The sequence below is a fragment of the Vombatus ursinus genome, unplaced genomic scaffold (genome assembly GCF_900497805.2).
Source record: "Vombatus ursinus unplaced genomic scaffold, bare-nosed wombat genome assembly UNPS02014794.1, whole genome shotgun sequence".
Classification (NCBI taxonomy): domain Eukaryota; kingdom Metazoa; phylum Chordata; class Mammalia; order Diprotodontia; family Vombatidae; genus Vombatus; species Vombatus ursinus.
The window spans coordinates 28,268,069-28,286,831 of record NW_020954572.1 but is presented as its reverse complement, the minus strand read 5'-3'; the positions used below and the strand labels follow the sequence as shown (position 1 = coordinate 28,286,831).

General features: G+C 37.5%; 1 protein-coding gene across 2 annotated transcripts in view; it reads right to left on the bottom strand.

The window, feature by feature from the left end:
- DPH6 (diphthamine biosynthesis 6) overlaps positions 1-18,763 on the bottom strand; it is a 464,350-nt gene that overhangs the window by 56,109 nt on the left and 389,478 nt on the right. For both annotated transcript variants that reach the window (XM_027870019.1, XM_027870020.1), the window contains exon 14: positions 3,411-3,816. In XM_027870019.1, the coding sequence (XP_027725820.1) occupies positions 3,411-3,816 (406 nt within the window). The remainder of the gene's footprint in view (positions 1-3,410; positions 3,817-18,763) is intronic.

The window sequence follows — 18,763 nt, the reverse complement described above, 5'->3', positions numbered from 1 at the left end:
ACAGCTTCTCTCCACTTGCCAAGTAGTGGTGCAACTGTGGGAGAGTGAAGGTGATAGTAAGAGATGGCTATTCCTGCCCGTGTCTGATGAGCTCTGGCTTTAGAATGACAAAGGTCAGAGAGCAGAATAAAACAGAGGTGGAAGGCAGAATTACTATTCCCACTGGCTTTCTTGGCTTTTCAAATGCCAGCTAATTGCTGGCTTACTCCTTTATTTGGGAAGGACTCCTTAGTTAGCTGACACAGTTAAGCATCAGGTTCTATGCCTCACAATCTGTACAGGAGTCATATATTAATGGAACATTTAAACACGCTGTATTCCATATTATTCCTGATAACTTCACTTCCTGATACTGAACCAGAGCATGGAAACTGGTTCATACTTTTAATATCTCATATGTGGTCACTCTGGAGAAGCAAATAGCTTAAGTCACAAACTTTTTTGAAAAAGCTTGCCTGACATTAGCCACGTCACCTTTCTGTGTGTTTCAGCCAGAAATATGAATGCTGCTCTTTTTCAAGTCCTCTTTACTGATAACTTAGTACTGCCTTTAAACTTAATGCCTATTGCCTTTTCAACAGAAAGTATGTCTCACTGATGATAATGATGATGGTCATTAGGGCCTCTGAGAGTTTTAAAAAGATCTAAGAATGAATGAATAAATAAAAACCATGATGACTCACTCTGCACCCAATGCCATTAGTACAACATGAGTTTAGCACGGTTCCTCCCATCCTCCACATAAACTGCAATATTTAAGCACTGCAAATTTCCTTTTGAACAAGAAAAGCATAATTTATTCAAAGAACATTATAAGATCTGTGGAACGTCATCGATCAAGCAGGCGAATTGCAAACAAATATATTTTATCAGGTTGCTTTTTCTCCCTAAAACAAGTCAGAGTAAAACAACAACATTCTGTCAGGCTATATGTTCATTCCTTCCTTCCTGAATTAGAAAAGCTTGTTTCTATGCCACATTTTCATTGCTTTCTATTCTTGTGTTTTAAATCTATTAAACAATATCAAGTTGAATTTCCTTCGAATACTGCTTCAGGTTAAGTGGGAGAAAATAAGACAGTAGAATCTTAGAGAGCTAATGTTTATGTCAGACAATTAATATAGATCAGTTGTTGTTTCACCAATATCCAATGAACATGTGAGAATACCTTGTCCACGTTCTTGCATGTGTGTGTATATGTGTGTGTGTGTGTGTTTATGTATAGAGTACAGCACGGTAGATAGCCTGATTCCAGTCAGAAAGAACTGAGTTCAACTACAGTTTTTGACACATAGTGATTGTGTGACCCTGAGCAAGTCACTTAACATCTTAGTGCCCTACTGATTTGCATTGGTTGAGAAGGAAGCAGCTAGGTGGCTCAACAGATAGAGGGCTGGGCCTAGAATCAGGAAGATATGAGTTCAAATATAGCCTCAGATGCTTACTACGACCTATTTGGCATAGTAAGTCATAGTTGTATGACCCTGGGCAGTCACTTAACCCTGTTTGCCTCAGTTCCTCCTCTTTTATGAGCCAGAGAAGGAAATGGCAAACCACTCCAGTATTTTTGCCAAGAAAACCCCAAGTGGGGTCAACAAAAAGTTGAACACAACTGAAAAGACTGAACAACAACAAAATACCAGTGAGTTTTCTCACTGGCATTACCTATGTCAAAATCACAGATCTGACCTCTTCTTCCTTCTCTATTCCTCCCCTCCTTCCTCAATGTGTATGCACGTAAAAGAAATATAATTACAATTATTTTAGAGATCAAGAAAGTAAAATCTGATCTTATACAGGCACTTAGGTTTAATATATCTCTTCCCATCCAAAACTGTAAGAGGGTAATACTTTAAGTCTATTTTGGATTTTAGTTAACAAGATTATGGAAATTTGCAAAAGGTCTATGATTTCCTCAGACAGTATAGGAGGGAACTTCTATTCACTTACAGCAGATGGCAACTGGTCTATATAGATAAGATTCCTTAAAGATAACTCCTAGGGAGTTGCCTGAACCAGTACAAAGCTAATAAATGTCAAAGACTGTATTTGAACCTCGATCTTAACTGATTTAAAGTCTAGCACCCTAGCCTACTATACCAGGGTGGTTCTAATAAACTAACAAAATGCTCAATTATGCCATATGCAAAAAACTCTAAACTGCCCCCCTCAAAAAAAATTCATGCAAATTAAATATGACATTATTGTACAGTTTCTGGTCTTTTCTTTGTGAATCTATTTCAAAGCTTCCAATGGGATACACAAAGAATCATCATCTGTGTATTATCCATTTGCAGCGGTGGTAACAAAGTAGAAAAGTCCTGAACTAGTAGTCAGAAAGCGTGGGCTCTAGATCAACTCTTTCTGATCTAACTATGTAACCTTGTGAAAACTATCTAAGCTCTAACGGCTCCTCCTCTGGGGCTAATCCTACCAGTCCTAATCTATTTCCTGGGTTGTTGTGAGCATCAAATGAGATAATGTATGTCAAAGTGTTTTGAAAAGTTTAAATTACAGGGCACGTCATTATTCTACACAGATTTCCAATTTGCAATGCACCGGTGATTGGATTTTGTCCTCCTAATTCGAAAATAAAAAACGAAGCCTGTTTCAAACAAACTCAATATACTCAAATAAAATATTCAAACTCAATATATTCAAATTGGTACACAACAAATACATTAGGGTATGTTTCTACACTGTACTTTAGGATTCTTTGCATTATCAAAGGATTCAAGGAGCAAGTCTCCCCTACAGCATTTAATATACAATTTGATTTACATAGTTTTTCAGGAACATACCTATTGTGACAAGAATTACATACATATTGAAAAACTATGTTAGGGAGTTTGGTGTGAAGAAAGTTATATCTCTATAGGAATGCTAGATGACATGGGAATGGAAAATTATGAGTCCATTTGGTCAACCTGTGCTCCTCACACGGAACTGGCTCTGTGATAATTTTTTTTTTTTTTTTTTTTACCATTTTCATTTGTGAAAATGTGAACCATCCTCTTTGGGGATAGGGGACTGCCATTTTTTAATCTTTAAATTTCCAGCACCTAGAACAATATACATAGTACATGCCAAAAATGAGTTGAATTGAATTAAAATAAAAGATATGTCAGTTTATGCCATTTACTGGCTAAATGTACTGTCTCTTCTGCCTGTATAGCCTGTCAACAATAAAACATAACCTTAGGTTCAGAACTTTTGATCAAGTGGCCTTCCATAGATGGCCTTAGAGGAAATATAAAACTTCTCCACAGACCAATACTTTCGCCAAATAAATGTCAGTCTTCTACTCTGTGACATGTTCATTTTTTGTGATGATGTGTATAGACTATGCGTTGAAGTTAAGCATTCATGCACACATAACATCATTCACTCTCTTTTCCTAGTTACCATACCTGTATGCAGAGCTGTGATGTCGATGCTGTCTTTCTTATAGAAAGTCCTGAAGCACAGTGGCATCACCCTTTGGTCTCCAGATAGACTCCCCATTGCCTGTAAGAACACAGCCACCAAATCTTGAAGAGCCTGGTTTAAATCAGGTGAAGAACTAGAGGATGACGGCCATCTCAGGGAGATGGAGATGGAGGCACAGGATGTAGAAACGGACTCAACAGCTTCACACTCAATTAGACAACCCTGAGACTTCTTCTCCAATACAAAATGCTTTCTTTGAAGTGGCTCATCCACCACTGCGATGACGTGCCACTCAATCGCAGCATCTCTAGGAAGACGGGGAATTACCGCAATTACCAGGATCCCATTAGTCTCATTGGTGATGCCATAGGTCTCAGGGTCTTCTTCCTAAAAATAAAACAAAATAGGTGGAATCTCAGTTTTAGAAGGGATGTGCCAAGCCTTCCAAAACTCTCTTAATATAAGCAAAGGAATTTGAGACCATGTTGAAACCAAGGGGCCATATTTAGTGTTTCTGCTTTGCTGATGAGATAAATATTAGCTCATTCATAACATTAATACACTCTGTAGCCTGGATGTCCATAATTAACAACATTCACTGAAGTCCATCTACTACTCCCAAGAGCTACATATGAACATATCACTAGTTCTTCATGCTTTAAGTGCAGGTGTTTGTATTTTGAATGGCTGGGATTTTTTTTATCCAGGAATTTTATTCAATTTTTTCTTTGTTTTCTCAAAGATTATCTAACTATTCTGCTCATGTTTCTATTTCAGAGGAGACAAGATTTCATGTGTAAACATTATGCATATTAATAACAAATCATACATAAATATATAAACCGATACTTATGTATACCAAAATAGCTTAATACATTCATGTGTATACCAATAAGACTTAAGATTGCAATGTATTATTAATAGTGGTTTGGTTTGTTAGATCATGTCTCTCACTGAGCAGCTGCCATTCCAGGTAATTACAAATTTGTCCACTTGCCAGAAATAACTGTTTGCTCATCTTCTCTATTTATGTCTTTCAGAAAGATTTTTGCTTTGCATTAAACATCATGATGATACCGTCTGGTGTCATTTATAGTGAGACTGTCATTATGGATATGGTTCAGTTCCTCTAGTAGTATATTAACTCTTTGGTTGTTGGACAGAGAACATATATTGAGAGTGTTAATAGTTAAAGTAATATTAGTCAATGGTCAAAACAAAACAAAATAAAACTTAATAGTACCTTCCGTTCCTTCTTCACATTTTGGTCAGCACCAATATGGAAAGGCATCCTATAGAACTGAGGGTCCTTTAGAACTGAAGACCATTTTGTATTTTTAACTGTTTGATGAGTTGCTATTGCCAGCCCTACCTCTCCCTTTTTGGCTTACCAATCACCACTTGGTGGCCTTAATCCACTTTCTATTTAGCTAGGTTGGTTCCAGCATGACAGAGACACAGTAGTCACTGGGAACCATAGCTAAACTCTTTCAAATTCAGTAGGACTTGATGCAACTTACCCTCAAGAGACATAGCACTCTCTTTGAAAACCCTGGGTTATTTCCACAACATGACCAAATAATTATATTTGTATGTATGATACTTTAGAGTTTATAAAGTGCTTTCACAAACATTATCTCATTTGGCAACATTGGTATTAATCCTGCAAAATGCACAGTCCTGGATATACAAAGATAGTGCTTTGGAACTACTGCCAATAAGGTCTGTACTTTAATTGTCTATTCCTCTCTCCTCTCCCCCAGTAACGATGGATTCGCGTTAGTCCATTCACATATCTGGCGGTATGTCTACTTGGAGCCTATAGTCTGTGGCTTGGAAGGATAGCGAAATGGACCAGATGGGGATCTGACTGACTAAGCTAACAGTAAACATGGAACCTTCAGTTGATGTGTTCCTATTATTTGATGTTTGTATAAAAGAAATGTGAAATGTAGTTGTTACTCTGAAGCCAGGAAGGACTTGTTTAAGTTAAAAGAAACAATGCCTTTATATGCCTTGTAATGTACTGAGAACACTCATAGGAAGATAAAAAAAATCCTTTACCAACTTAATTGCAATTATGGTACCACAATCTCTTTATTAATTCAGTCAGTTGGTTCCCACTTTTTTTGGTTGGATACATATTGGCGCAATTTGTATTGAAAGCACTGGATGCATTCTTCTGAAAACAGAAGGCACTGCATCTAAAGAATAGGAAGAAATATCCTAAGTTCCACAGATCTGAGGTTATTTGTAAGTGAGAAAGTTTTCGTGATAAACCTCAAAAGTGTCCAAGTTTATTAAGCCCTTCTTAAAAGTGGAAGCCAAATGTAGAAGACCCAGAAAAGGTTTTTGGTGCTTGGAAGCTTTGCTGGTGAAAAAGACAACTGCAGCAATATTCTAATTGTGAAAAAAAAATCATCTCATCATATGCACTTATATATAGCAGGTAATAACTTTCACTTAATCTCTTACCCAAATATGAAAAATTTTAAATATGAAATGAAATTTGAAGCATTTTACCTCAAGCAACATATCTGATTTCTCAGAGTGACATGCTCTATTATGCATGTTGAATACATGTGTTCCTCACAGAGAAAGTATGTTCCTATAACTTATTCCTCCAGAGCGTAAAGAGACTTTGTAGGTTTTTGGTAAAATGGTCATGAAAAGAGCTAGCTTCACCTATCCTATTCTGCACACATGTACCTTAATTTAAACAGGTTTATATTTTCTCCTTCTTTGATGGCTTATGCTTCCCTTCCTATAACTATTCTTTTTCAGAACTCTGTTGGGTGTTTTCTTTTTTCTCAGAGATTACAAGTCCACTCGATATTTGTGACTTATATTTTCCTCTGCTTTGCGGGTATGGGTAATAGCCTTTTTGTATACCAATTTGCTTACACTGCAGTCTATACTGGGAATACTGCACATTGCCTGACCTTTGAATGGAAAAATAATAACAAGTTAAAACAGTCATTTTACCTCAAGTCGATAAGGCCATAACACTCACCCTGCTTTCAATTCACATGCTCAATTTTCATCCACTTACTCTCGACTTTGAGAGGAAGGAATAATGACAGGTTACAGGCACTTTATTTCAAAATTCACTCACAAAGTTATTGACAAGCATTTTTCACAGAAACAGCTCTTCTGCCTGACCCTCGCGAGCTGTTTACATGAAAAATGCACTTACTTGTAGATTAACGATAGTGGAACCTAATTCCATACCAAACATGTAGCAATTGCTTTAGCATCTCTGTTTTTGATATGGGAACAAAAATAGGGATAATTGGCCTCAAATTGCAGTCACTTCAGTCATAATAAAATCTCACAGAGTACTGTTTGCTTTCAGTACTTTCATTAGGTAAGCTGGGGCTGTTATTAAGGTACCAACGCATAAATGTTATATTAGCACTTAACAGAAGCATAGTATTCTCCTTCAGGAGATAAATTCTACCCTTGTCAATATAATTCTGCACTGAGTGCTGTAAAAGAGTTTGAAAAGATGAAATACTGGAGCTTTGCACTAGGGGAAATAATAAAAAAAACCACCCTGCTCATTCAAGCTTAAAGGCCACTTTGCTGGCCCCAGGTGCTGAGGTCCTGTTTAGAAAATAAGTCTAGAGACTCTCTCTCAGGTCAAATCAAACACTGAGACAAACTTTCCTCCATTGTTCTCCTTGGCCAAGGTTGTTAAATCAAATACTTAATATTTCTGCACGCCTTTAGCTGCCATTTTGTCTATGGGAAGAAAAACAAGGACTTTAAAGTTAAGATAAAGTGCATTTTCAGACAACAAATGATAAGCGCCCAGAGGGAATGACTACATGTAGAATGTCACATAGTCCACTATTCTCAGAGAACACTGGGGTCTTTTAAAATCTGAGATACTCTGCACAGTGATGGAGCTGTTAAAGATTGGCTATATCTCCCAGTGCCTATTATTGTGCTTTTCAGAAACTTTTAAGACAACAAAGTCTCCAATTTACTCTCAAGAAAAGTGCTGTCATTCCTATAGAATTGAGGGATTTTTATTCATTTAAAACACAAAAGAATGGGAGAAAAATCTACAGCTGTTTCCAGTATAATGTCCAACATTTTCACATTCTTCTAACATCACTCATTCCTTCAATGACCTTTCTCACATCATCTCTCCAATAATACAGGGGCCTTCAAATGGATCTATCTAAATTTGACTTCTCCATCAATATAATGCCAATTTCTGGAATATCCTTGGGGTTGGTTTAAGAATGGGGAATGCAGCCCCGGACCTTCAGTCCTGACCTTCAGTCAGTGAAAGGTGATTTTATCAGCATTAAAACATATTTGGAAAAGGGAAGTTCTGGAGAAAGTGCAGTTGAAGTGGATGGATGGTGGGGTGGCAAGAAGTTTTAGCAGGAAAAGATTCCTAGGAGATGGGTTGGATGAAACAATATCCAGAATAACAGTCAGGTTGGTCTGTTGACATAAGGAAATTAGTGCATTTATGAAATTGTAAGGCTTATATTAATTCAATTAATTGAAAAATATTTAACTAAGACATCTAGGGATATAAGAGGGGTATAAGCAGTAAACCAGTATTAAAATTCCTGTATAACATAATGGGTAATAGGGCACAATTCTTTCACTGTATCAATTAGTTATTGGCAGGTAGATGTTATATGATATTTATGATAAAGACAATCATTTTAGAATATAAGAGGAGTAGTCAAATTGTATTTAGGGCTCAATCTTGCTTTTTCAGGAGATTAATGGTTAATTAGACCTTACTGGATGTTATCAATCAGAGGCCAGATGATCATTTGTTGGTTATGTTGTACTGGGGATTCTTTTTTTGGGGACAGTTTGGACTAGATAGATTTTCTAGTCCTAGATGAAGTCCTTTCCTAATTTAAAATTCTGTGATTCTCTTTGTGTAGAGGTTTTCTGATATCACAGATATGGGTACTGCTCCCTAAAGGACAAATGAGAACATGTCCAAGGTGCCCATCTTGTCCAACTCTAATCCAAGTCTTCCTGGAAAGCCTCTATGGGAAAGATGAGACCAATCCAATATGCTGAGGATCTTCCTCTAATTCATTTGATATTTCTTGGATACCCTGGAGCACAAAGGCGATCTATCTATCCTGTGTTCTTACTGAATGGCTGGCCCACCTTTTTTTGTTCATATAGTTCTCTGATGACAACCTTTACTCTGTCTTTCTTGAGCAATTCTTGCTTGGTAGTTTGTTCTAGCCTACACATGTCCAACACGTGTCTCTCCATTGCCTTTAAATTTGATTCTTCAGAAATTGTACTATTTTACAACTTTTAGTCATATTGTATCACTGAAAGAATATATAAGTACTCCAATAGATCTATGATTTAATCAACATGGATGTTCCTTCCAGTGGTGGGGAACCATAATCCTTCCAATGGGCTAGGTACCTCCCTCTCTCTTGATATTGAGAGGATACCATGTCTGGAATACCATGCTTGCCCTCCTCATCTCTGCCTCCTTGCTTCCTCCAAGTTCCAGCTAAAATCCTACCTTCTTCTTTTTTTTTTTTGGCTAAGCAATGGGGTTACATGACTTGCCCAGGGTCACACAGCAAGTAAGTGTTATGTGTCTGAGGCCGTAAAGTCCTACCTTCTACAAGGAGCCTTTCCTAGTCCCCCTTAATGACAACACCTTTTCTTTGAGATTACCTCCAAGTAAGCCTGTATATATTTTCTGTTGGATACAGTCATTTGCTTGTAGTTTCCACCACTTGGTTGTGAGCGCTTTGAGGTTAGGGGCTGTTTTGGCCTTTCTTTGTATCCCCAGCATTTACACAGAGCCTGGCACATAGTGCTTAATAAATTAGGTAAAAGTAGTGATTTGACTTAATACGAGTCTAGCACATGAGCTGCCCATCAGTTATCCTTCACTCTTGCCATGTGATCTGTCCATCTTTTATTTTGATTGTACATTTCTTTGATGACATCCTTTATTTTGATTCTGGAAGCAGCCGACTGGTGTTAGGCCTGGAGTCAGGAGGGCTTGAATTCAAAATCAGCCTCAGGCACTTACTAGCTGTGTGCCTCTGGGCATGTCACTTAAATTATCTGCCTCAGTTTCCTCAACTGCAAAACAGGGATAATAATTTATAGCACATAGCTCACAGGGCTGCTGTAAGGACCAAATGATGTAGTATTTATGAAGTGTTTAGTACAATGCCTGGCGTATACTAGATGCTTAACAAATGATGTTATCTTCCCTTCCTGAAGTTACACTTTACATGTGCATCATTCATCCAGTCCTGTTTTGCTGTGTGGATGATTAGGACAAACTTTTCTGGATGTTTAGGGATCTCATCTAGGAGTCTTTGTGTGGTTTTGAAACTTGATGCAACCAGCAGTCATCCACAAGGAGGAACTTCACTATTTATAGAGAATCCCTCTTTAACTTGGGTTCTGTGCTAGGTCTCTAGTGAAGTAGCACACACCTTTGGCAAGCATATTTATCCTTGTTTTATGCCTTGTCTAGTATTAATTTTAAAAGGTCATTGAATAGCTATCTCTATTATATCTTTCAAGGAAACTTGTGAAATTTTGATGTACACACTAGAGATCACTTGCTGAAAGGTCAGCATTTTGCTCTGAGAAATCTAACAAAAGCAGAAATCTGGTACTTTTTATAGTGAATAAACAAAATGGGATATTGTATTACCTACATATTTAAGGAGATTGTGTGATGGTAAAGATGTACTTTAATGTGGAATATTTCTTGCAAAAAGCCTATCTATTCCCTAATACCATAATCATGATGCCCTCAACATATAGGTAAAAAAAATATAGATGGGAAAATTAGGCCTATAGGTTAATAGTTGTTGATGCTGCCTCAACTGTACTTTTTCATATCAATGAGGTCCAAGATTTTTTTGTTGCCCTTGATCTCTTACTGTCTTTCAGATACCCTGTGAATCAATCCCTCAATGGCCTCACAAATGGGTGGCTTCCATTTTAGCTCTCCTCTAGGTTCACTTGTTTGAATCAAGTTGCTTTCCCCAACCTTGCTTCCTTTTTCTTCTACAGTGTAAATACATTCAGAACTGTGATGTTTGAGTCTAAAAGGTAGTTTCATTGGTTGTGATGGTGAAAGATGGTGTTATAAAAATCTTTGCAGATCTTTCTTATCTTTCTTCTGTTTGTTGTGTTCCTTCTAGTATCATCCTTTAATGTCCTAGGGATGTCTTTGCTTAGTTAGGTTTCTCAATATGCTTTCTTTGCTTTACTCTCTACTACTTTATTTTATGAGGCAATATTGTACATAATCTTTCATCATCCTTTTTCTGTGAGATTTTATAAATGAATTATATTCTGAACTTGTATTTCTATTGGTTGTCATAGCTCTTCACTTGGCAGGTGATCCAAGTGTCTGATGTCTATGATGCTTTTTAGACTCTTATTCTCCAATCAATATTGGTCAATGAATATACATTTACCCGGTACCATGTGCCAAGGACTAAGGTGTAGGGAATACAAAGACAAAAATGAAACAGTCCCTGCCCTCAAGAAGTTCACATTCCATTTGTGGAGACAACATATACATATGTATACCAAATAAATACCGGGTAATTTTGTGGGGAGAAGGCATTAGTAACTGTAGGGATCAGGAAAGGCTTCTTGTGAAAGATAGTGCTTGAGCTGAGCTTTGATGTAAACAAGGAATTCTAAGAGGTAGAAATGAAGAAGGAGCACATTTTAGGCACTCGCTGCCCTGCTCCCCCTCCCCCCAACACCTCCACACTGCCCTAGGCACTGGGGGAAGCTTGTGCAAAGGTATGATATCAGGAGATAAAAATGTCCTGTCAGGAATCACAAGAAGGGCAGTTTTGTTTGTTTGTTGAGTGTGAAAAGGGGAGTAACGTATAATAAGGCTAGACAGGTAGCAAGTTGGAGCTAGGTTGTGAATACCTTTAAATGCCAAATGGAGAATTTTATACTTAACCCAAGACGTGACAGTGAGGCAGTGGCATTCGTTTATATGGAAGCACCATGTTCAGATCTGCGTTTTAGGAAAATCCTTTGGCAGCTGAATGGAGGATGGATTAAAGAGGGAAGAGACTTGAACCTGGGGGACCAATGAGGAGGCCATGGCAATAGACTAGACGGGAGGGGAGTGGCTGTGTGAGAAGACAGGGTATGGATGGGAGAGATGCTGCAGGATTCAAAACGACAAGACTTTGTCACTGATGAGATATGTGGAGTGAATCACACTGAGGAGCTGAGGATAACACTATAGTAGGTTGTGGACCTGGGTGACTAGAAGGTTTGTGGTTCCCTTGATAGAAAGATAAAAGTCCGGAAGAGGGCTGGATTTAGGGGAAAGATAACATGATGTTTTGAACATGTTAGGTTTGGGTTCTCTGTAGGATATTAAATTGAAAATGTTGAAAAGACAGTTGGTGCAGGTCCAGAGCTCAGAATAAATGTGAGGACAACTGAGTTACCACGGCATGGTAAGGACAATATATGTCCTTTCTTCTATCCCTATTCTATTTGTTATTAATAACTTGCTTAAATAGGTTGGAGTTTAATTATAAATCACATATTTCACTCATTTTTATTTTTTTCTTCTAGTTTTCCACTAATTTTGATCTTTGCTCTAATAAGTTGCTATTGATTCAGGAATGACTCTAACATTAGTAATGAGTCATTTCCTATCTGTTAAAAATATAATCAGAATAATTTTTGTGATATTATTTGACACTTGTCATGTAGAGATATTTTTAATTCTTTCTTGAAGAAAGCATTCGTGTTGTATAGGTACGAAGCTTTTGTACAATTTGTATATTTTTGGCCTTTTTCATCTCTCATTCCTAATCTATGTTTCAAATATTTTCCACTATCCTTATCTATTCACATCTTTGCACTAAAGTCAGTGAGTATGAAAGTATATGCTGACAATTCAGTGCTTAATTGGGTTCTTCATAGAATTCCTCTACTTCTTCATTGAGTTTAACAGATATTGATTCATGAATTATAAAACAGACTCTGGCACAGATGGTGCGGTAGATAGAACTCCAAGCCTAATGTCAGGAAGACCTGAGTTCAAATCCAATCTTGGACACTTCCCAGCTATGTGACCCTGGGCAAGTCACTTAGTCCTGTTTGTCTAAGTTTCCTTATTTGTAAAATAAGCTGGAGAAGGAAATGGCAAACCACTCCAGTACCTTTGCCAAGAAAACCCAAAGGGGGTCACAAAGAGTCAAATACGACTAAAAATGTCTGATGGTCTACCATAATTGTACATCCTGTCCATCTAAACTACTTGTCTTGGATTATCCTGATTTTTTTTTTCAGTATATCTTTTTATAAGTATAAGTGGCAAATATGCCCTTTGAGTACTGAATAAGAATATTACAATGTATATGTTTCTGTTCAAGTGATTTGGTTATGGTAATGAGGGTTACTTGTCTTGAAGCTATGTTCATAAGACTGAAAATATTAGAGTGTTATTTGGCAATTTACGCTATGATTATACCAACCTAGGAAATCATTGTTACTCAACTTTTCTCAGTGGGTTTAATTTTTACCTTCATTTTAATTTCATAAAATGAAGGATTGAATGTGTCTAGCAAGAGCTGGGCTTAGGAGAAAAGGGTGTTAAATTTCTATTCAAATTTCAAAGTCACAACCTGTAGTGGTACTATGTACAATCTTGAGATGTACCTAAAGAAGTCAATAAAAATCAACAAATTTAGAAAAGGTAGTTCTGAAATGAGACTTAAGATACACGCTCAAATGAAAGCTCTTTTACAGTGGCAGTGGGGCATAATGGATAGCAGGTATTTCTTAAGGGGTGTACAGTATATTAGGCACTGGCAGTGACCCAGAAAAAACAATCATCCCTTAAGAGCTTTTATCTTAAAAAAAAAAAAGGATAATATAAGTACATGAGCAAATTTATTCATGTTATTAATGAGGGAGCAGCTATTTTAATGTGACTCCTCCTTCTTCACTCTTGTTTACATGGCTGTGTGTTGTAGTAGTAGGAAATGAGTAAAGAGAGACCCATTCTTGGGCTATTTCTATCTTTCCTCATCACACAGCTGCTCCTGATTATGTAAAATTGACATTAACTGGTAACTATGTACACTATCCTTGAGTAGCCTGATTTTCTCTGCAAAAAGTTTGTCAGCATATCATTAAAAAATAATGAAGTAGAACTTTTCATAGGCATTTTTGTTAGCAATCGAATAAATTTGCCTTCCATTTGAAGAACCACACGTCCCCTCTTGCCTATAGGATAAAATACAAACTCCTCTTCTTGGCATAGAAAGCCCTTCATGAGAGGGATCCAGCCTACCTTTCCTAGCTCACCACATATTATTCTACACATTCCATTTTCCAGTCAAATTAGTCGACTTGCTTTTCCCCATAAAAATCCTTCCATTTTTTGTCTCTGTGCCTTTGCATAGGCTGGCCCTTCAGTCCAAAAGTACTCTCACCTCACTTCCACCTTAGCACCCCCACATGCCTTGAAGTCCTCTTACCATATCACCTCCTACAAAGGGGTCCATCCTGATCCACCTTACCCCTTCCAGTGGCTAATGGCTTCTCTCCATCCCAGAGATTACTCTGTATTTAATTTGTATATATCATATATCACCTTAATTAATTAGCTTATGTGCTACATGGAAGCTTCTTGAGAGCAGGGACTATTTTGGTTTTTGTCTTTGTATTTCAAGGGCCTAGAATAATACCACACACACTGTTGGTAACGAACAAATACTTTCTTGTTATTAAGTGAATGATGATTTCTTGCTAAAGAGTAAATGATGATGATAATGCTGTCCAACATGTATGAGGATGATACTTTTTACTCCTGTAAGAAGGCAACCCGGTGTTTGTGGTGGTGGTGTTGCTATTTAAAAAAAAAAAAAAAATCTCTCCCCGGGATTCATCAATAATCTTTTGTCTGGTTTCCAATATGATCATGGTATGCATATGTAAGATGGTTGGTCAGCCTTAGGAATACAATCTGTGACTAATAATAGTTCCGTGATGTAAATGAATCTATGAACTTTGTTAGCTCCATGAGCCCCATGTAAGTCAACTAATCTAACCAACATTAATAACTAGTATAATTTTCCCCAGTCTGAGTGATATTGGATCTTGGTGCAGCACTGGGTCAGGTACCCCTTCTTTACTGCCTCAGATCCCCCAAAGGGAAAATGGATAAAATAAACTGACCTGTTGCTCACAGTTACTATGAAGGAAAGGAATTAAAAGGATTATTACATATTTTACTAATATTAAAAATTCCTGCTATTTTCAAGTGGTTCTAGTTTTACTTTTATTTAATGCTAATGAAGTCTTCAAAACCAATTTACCATTACATCTACGAGACACAACAAATGCATTGTGGGCTTAAAAAAACCTTGAAGAATCACCAATTATTTATACCAATTTATAATGCTTAAGGAAATTCTTAGTAAATAGTGGATGACAATCTTTAAGATAATTAAATATAATGCAAGTCATAATGTTATGTACAAAATATTTCATAGATACAATATTATACTTGCCTGACAATATCCTTATAAAATGAGTAATTAAGGTAAGGGGCCCTAAAGATTTTTCAAAAAAAAGTATAGGAATTAAGCAAAATTTTCTAAAACATTAGCCTTTCTTTAAGACTCTTATGCATATACTATTGGAAAAGAGACTTAACTTTCAGGGTAGTGGCTAGCATCAGTCTCTTCATCTGTATTTAAATATGTTATAGCTAAATTAATGCATTCCTTCAACCATGGAACTATGGCAATAGCTGGTCAAGAATTTAAAAAGAAAAAAGTATCTATTATTTCTCTTCCTTTAGTAAAATAATCTAGGAATAGATTTTATTACTTATTATTTTATTAATAAATAGCATTTATTATAATGCTGACGATAGTAGCTTCTGCTGTGGTTATACACATTTGCGAAAGGCAGGAGGAAGGGAAGAAGGAGGGGGAGAGAGAGCGAGAGAGAGAGAAAGGGGGAGAGAGAGAGAGAGAGAGACTCTCCAGGTTTTCCACCTGAGCCTCAGTCATGGATCTGATATTAAGTAACCATTTTATTCTTTATATCCTTTAATCTCCTTTTCTGTTAGTTTTTAATTTTTAAGCAGCCCTACTTCACAAATCACACTCTCTTTCATGTGTTCTCCTAGCTGAGGAATTAATTTTGGAAGCAAAGTATCTAAACAGTAAGCATAATGAGAATGAAACAGGTTAAAGCTTATTAGCAGCAGGGAGCAGATGTAGCAGAACTCTGCCAGTTCCCCTACATTTCCTCCCCAGCAGGGACTTTCTATCAAGCTGTGAGTTAGTTCTATAGCACAATGCTTGGCTGCTGTTTCAGCAAATGCACCTTCCCTTGCTTCAAGTATAATACTAAGAATTCATTTTGATTTTTGATTTTTCTTTGCAATAATAATGTTTAAAACGGTTCCTGCAGAGCTAAATGTAAAGTAAAGCAATGAGTGCCAGATAATCAGTACAGTATAAAAATATAACTGATAAGGAAATAATTACATATAGAAGAACCATTTTCACTTCTTAAAAAATGTGAACTTTATTCTTGCCAAACAAAGGTACCTGAATTTAGATAAAACCAGTAACTGACCAAGTGCATTTCCTTGAATACCTTGCAATACACATCAGAGAATGGCAGAATAGTCTGGGGGACAGATAAGGAAGCTGAGGCGAATAGGGTTAAATGACTTGCCCAGGGTCACACAGAGCTGGCCTTGGAGTCAGGAAAAAAATTCTGACACATAATGGCTGTATGACTCTAGGCAAGCCACTTAATATCTCAGAGCCTCAGTCAACTGTCTAAAGCATTAAGTTGCTGAGAGGGGCCAACCTGCATTAGTACAGGGAGCTTCCTCACTTAGGAGTTCCTCATATTGAAGAAATCACAGGTCTGGTCCCTATCTCTAATCCCAACACATCACTCAATCTACTGGTTTACTTCTGGGGGAAAAGAGAACTGATTAAAGACCTTCTATTAACCCACAGACGGAAAAGAAATGATTAGAGACTGTCAGGCTGAGGTTGGGATCAACTAAATTAAGGTGGTTGAATGTTGCAGAAGCTACCTTTATAATGACAGGTTAAGAAGCAACATTCTTTCCTAGAGATTAAAAGTTTCCTGACGCTGAAGGTAACCCTAAGTAACTTTTTTTTTTTTTTTTAGCGAGGCAATTGGGGTTAAGTGACTTGCCCAGAGTCACACAGCTAGGAAGTATTATGTGTCTGAGGTCACATTTGAACTCAGGTCCTCCTGACTCCAGGGCCGGTGCTCTAACCACTGCGCCACCTAGCTGCCCTGACCTAAATAACTTTCAACAGGTGATACCTCAGTTTACATAAATTCACTTGCTGGATTGCCTATGATGGCCAGTCTTAGTGGTTGTAGCAGAACTCTAAATGTGAGATGAAAAATCATTGCACCATTCATTTAGTGACTCTTGTACCATTAATGAAATCACAGCAGATGTGGACATAGTAGTTACAGCTATCTGCTTATTATCACTTTTACCTATTTTTTTTCAAGGTATAATTTATGAATTAATAGAACTGGCTATTGGCTAAATGAAATACAACAATCCTGAAATTGCTATGTGAGATGATGATGGGCCTTACTGGCCCATTTGTGTAGAAGGTCAATTTTTTTCCTGCAAACCTTCATTTTTTCCAACTATAAAGACAGGGGATACAAATCACTAACTACTTCCTTATGATACTCATGTTCAATCTATTAAAGGGTAACAAAGGAGAAAAGGAAATCAGAAATTTATGAGTAAAAGGTGATCTATAGATGCAATTTGTGGAGTATTACAAGTCAATAAATACACTTATTAAATGTATACTATGTGCAAGGGCACTGGGCTAAACACCTGGGTGATGCAAAAAAATATAAAATGTGACTCCAACTCTCAAAAAAAGATTAATATGCATCATGCTTCCTTAACATGTAAACTTGAAGAAAGCAGGGGCTATGTGCCTAGCATACTGACATGCTGATGAATTTTCAAAGATGTCAGTTAGGGAGGTAACATTTGCAGTGCTGAGGGGCACAGAGTGACCCCACTGACAATGCAAGTCCCCCGATGTTATGGTGATCTCGTTAGGTGAGAAGACTATGGAATCTTAGTGACCAGTAAAGAGTTGTGCCTGACAGCTCACTTCAGTCATAAAATAAAAGATCATGGAAAAGAGGGTGAATTGACAAATATAAAAGTCATGCCTAGATATACATAAATATTCCTACAAAAACTCTTCTTTGTGGTAAAAATTTTTATACCTGAAAGATCAACTCTTAAGTTGCCAGAGCCACTAAAGATGGTAAAAATCTATTCAGTCAGCCAGCATTTATTTAAGCACCTGCTATGTACCGGGTACTGTCTGAGCACTGGGGATACAAAGGTGGGCAAAAGCCAGCCCCTGCCTTCCAGGAGCTCACAGTATAATGAGGGAGAAAACAGGAAAACAACTTTGTACAAACAAGATAAAAACAGGCTGGATCGAAGACAAACAATGGAGGTGAAGGCTATTAGCATTAGTGGGGTATCAAGCAAGGATTCCTAAAGAAGGTGAGATTTTAGCTCGGGCTTAAAAGAAGCCAAGGAAGATAGGAGGCAGAAATGAGGAGGGAGAGAATTCTGGACATGAGGATCGCCAGTGAAAATGCTAAAAGATGGAGCATCTTGTGAGAGGAGCAACAAGGAGGCCAATGTTACTGGACTGAAGAGTGTGTAGGGGTGAGTAAGGGAAGACTGGAAAGGGAGGAGAAGGTAAGGTTAGGAAGGGCTTTCAAAGCTGAACAGAGGTGATAGGGAGTCAGTGGCGTTTATAGAATGGGGGAAGCCATAGTCAGACTTGTACTTTAGGAAGATCAATTTGATAGGTGAGAACAGGATACACTGCAGTGGGGAGAGACTTGAGGCAGGGAGACAAACCAGACGTCCACAGCAATAGTGCAGCCATGAGATGATGGGTACCTCTACCAGGGTGGTGGTAGTATAAGAGGAGAGAAGTGGGTGTGTATAAATTGTGTTGTGAAGGTAAAATAGACAGAACTTGGCGACAGAATGTATATGGGAAGTGATGACAGAGAATGAGGAGTTGAGAGTCTGAGGGGGAGGATGGTGGTACTCCTGACAGTAACAGGAACATCTGGAAAAGGGAAAAGTTTTTAGGGAAAGAATGAGTTTACTTTTGGATTTATTGAGTTTAAGATATCTGTGGGACATCCAATTTGAGATGTTCAATAAGCAATTGGAGGTGCAAGAGTAGAAGTCAGGAGAGAGGTTAGG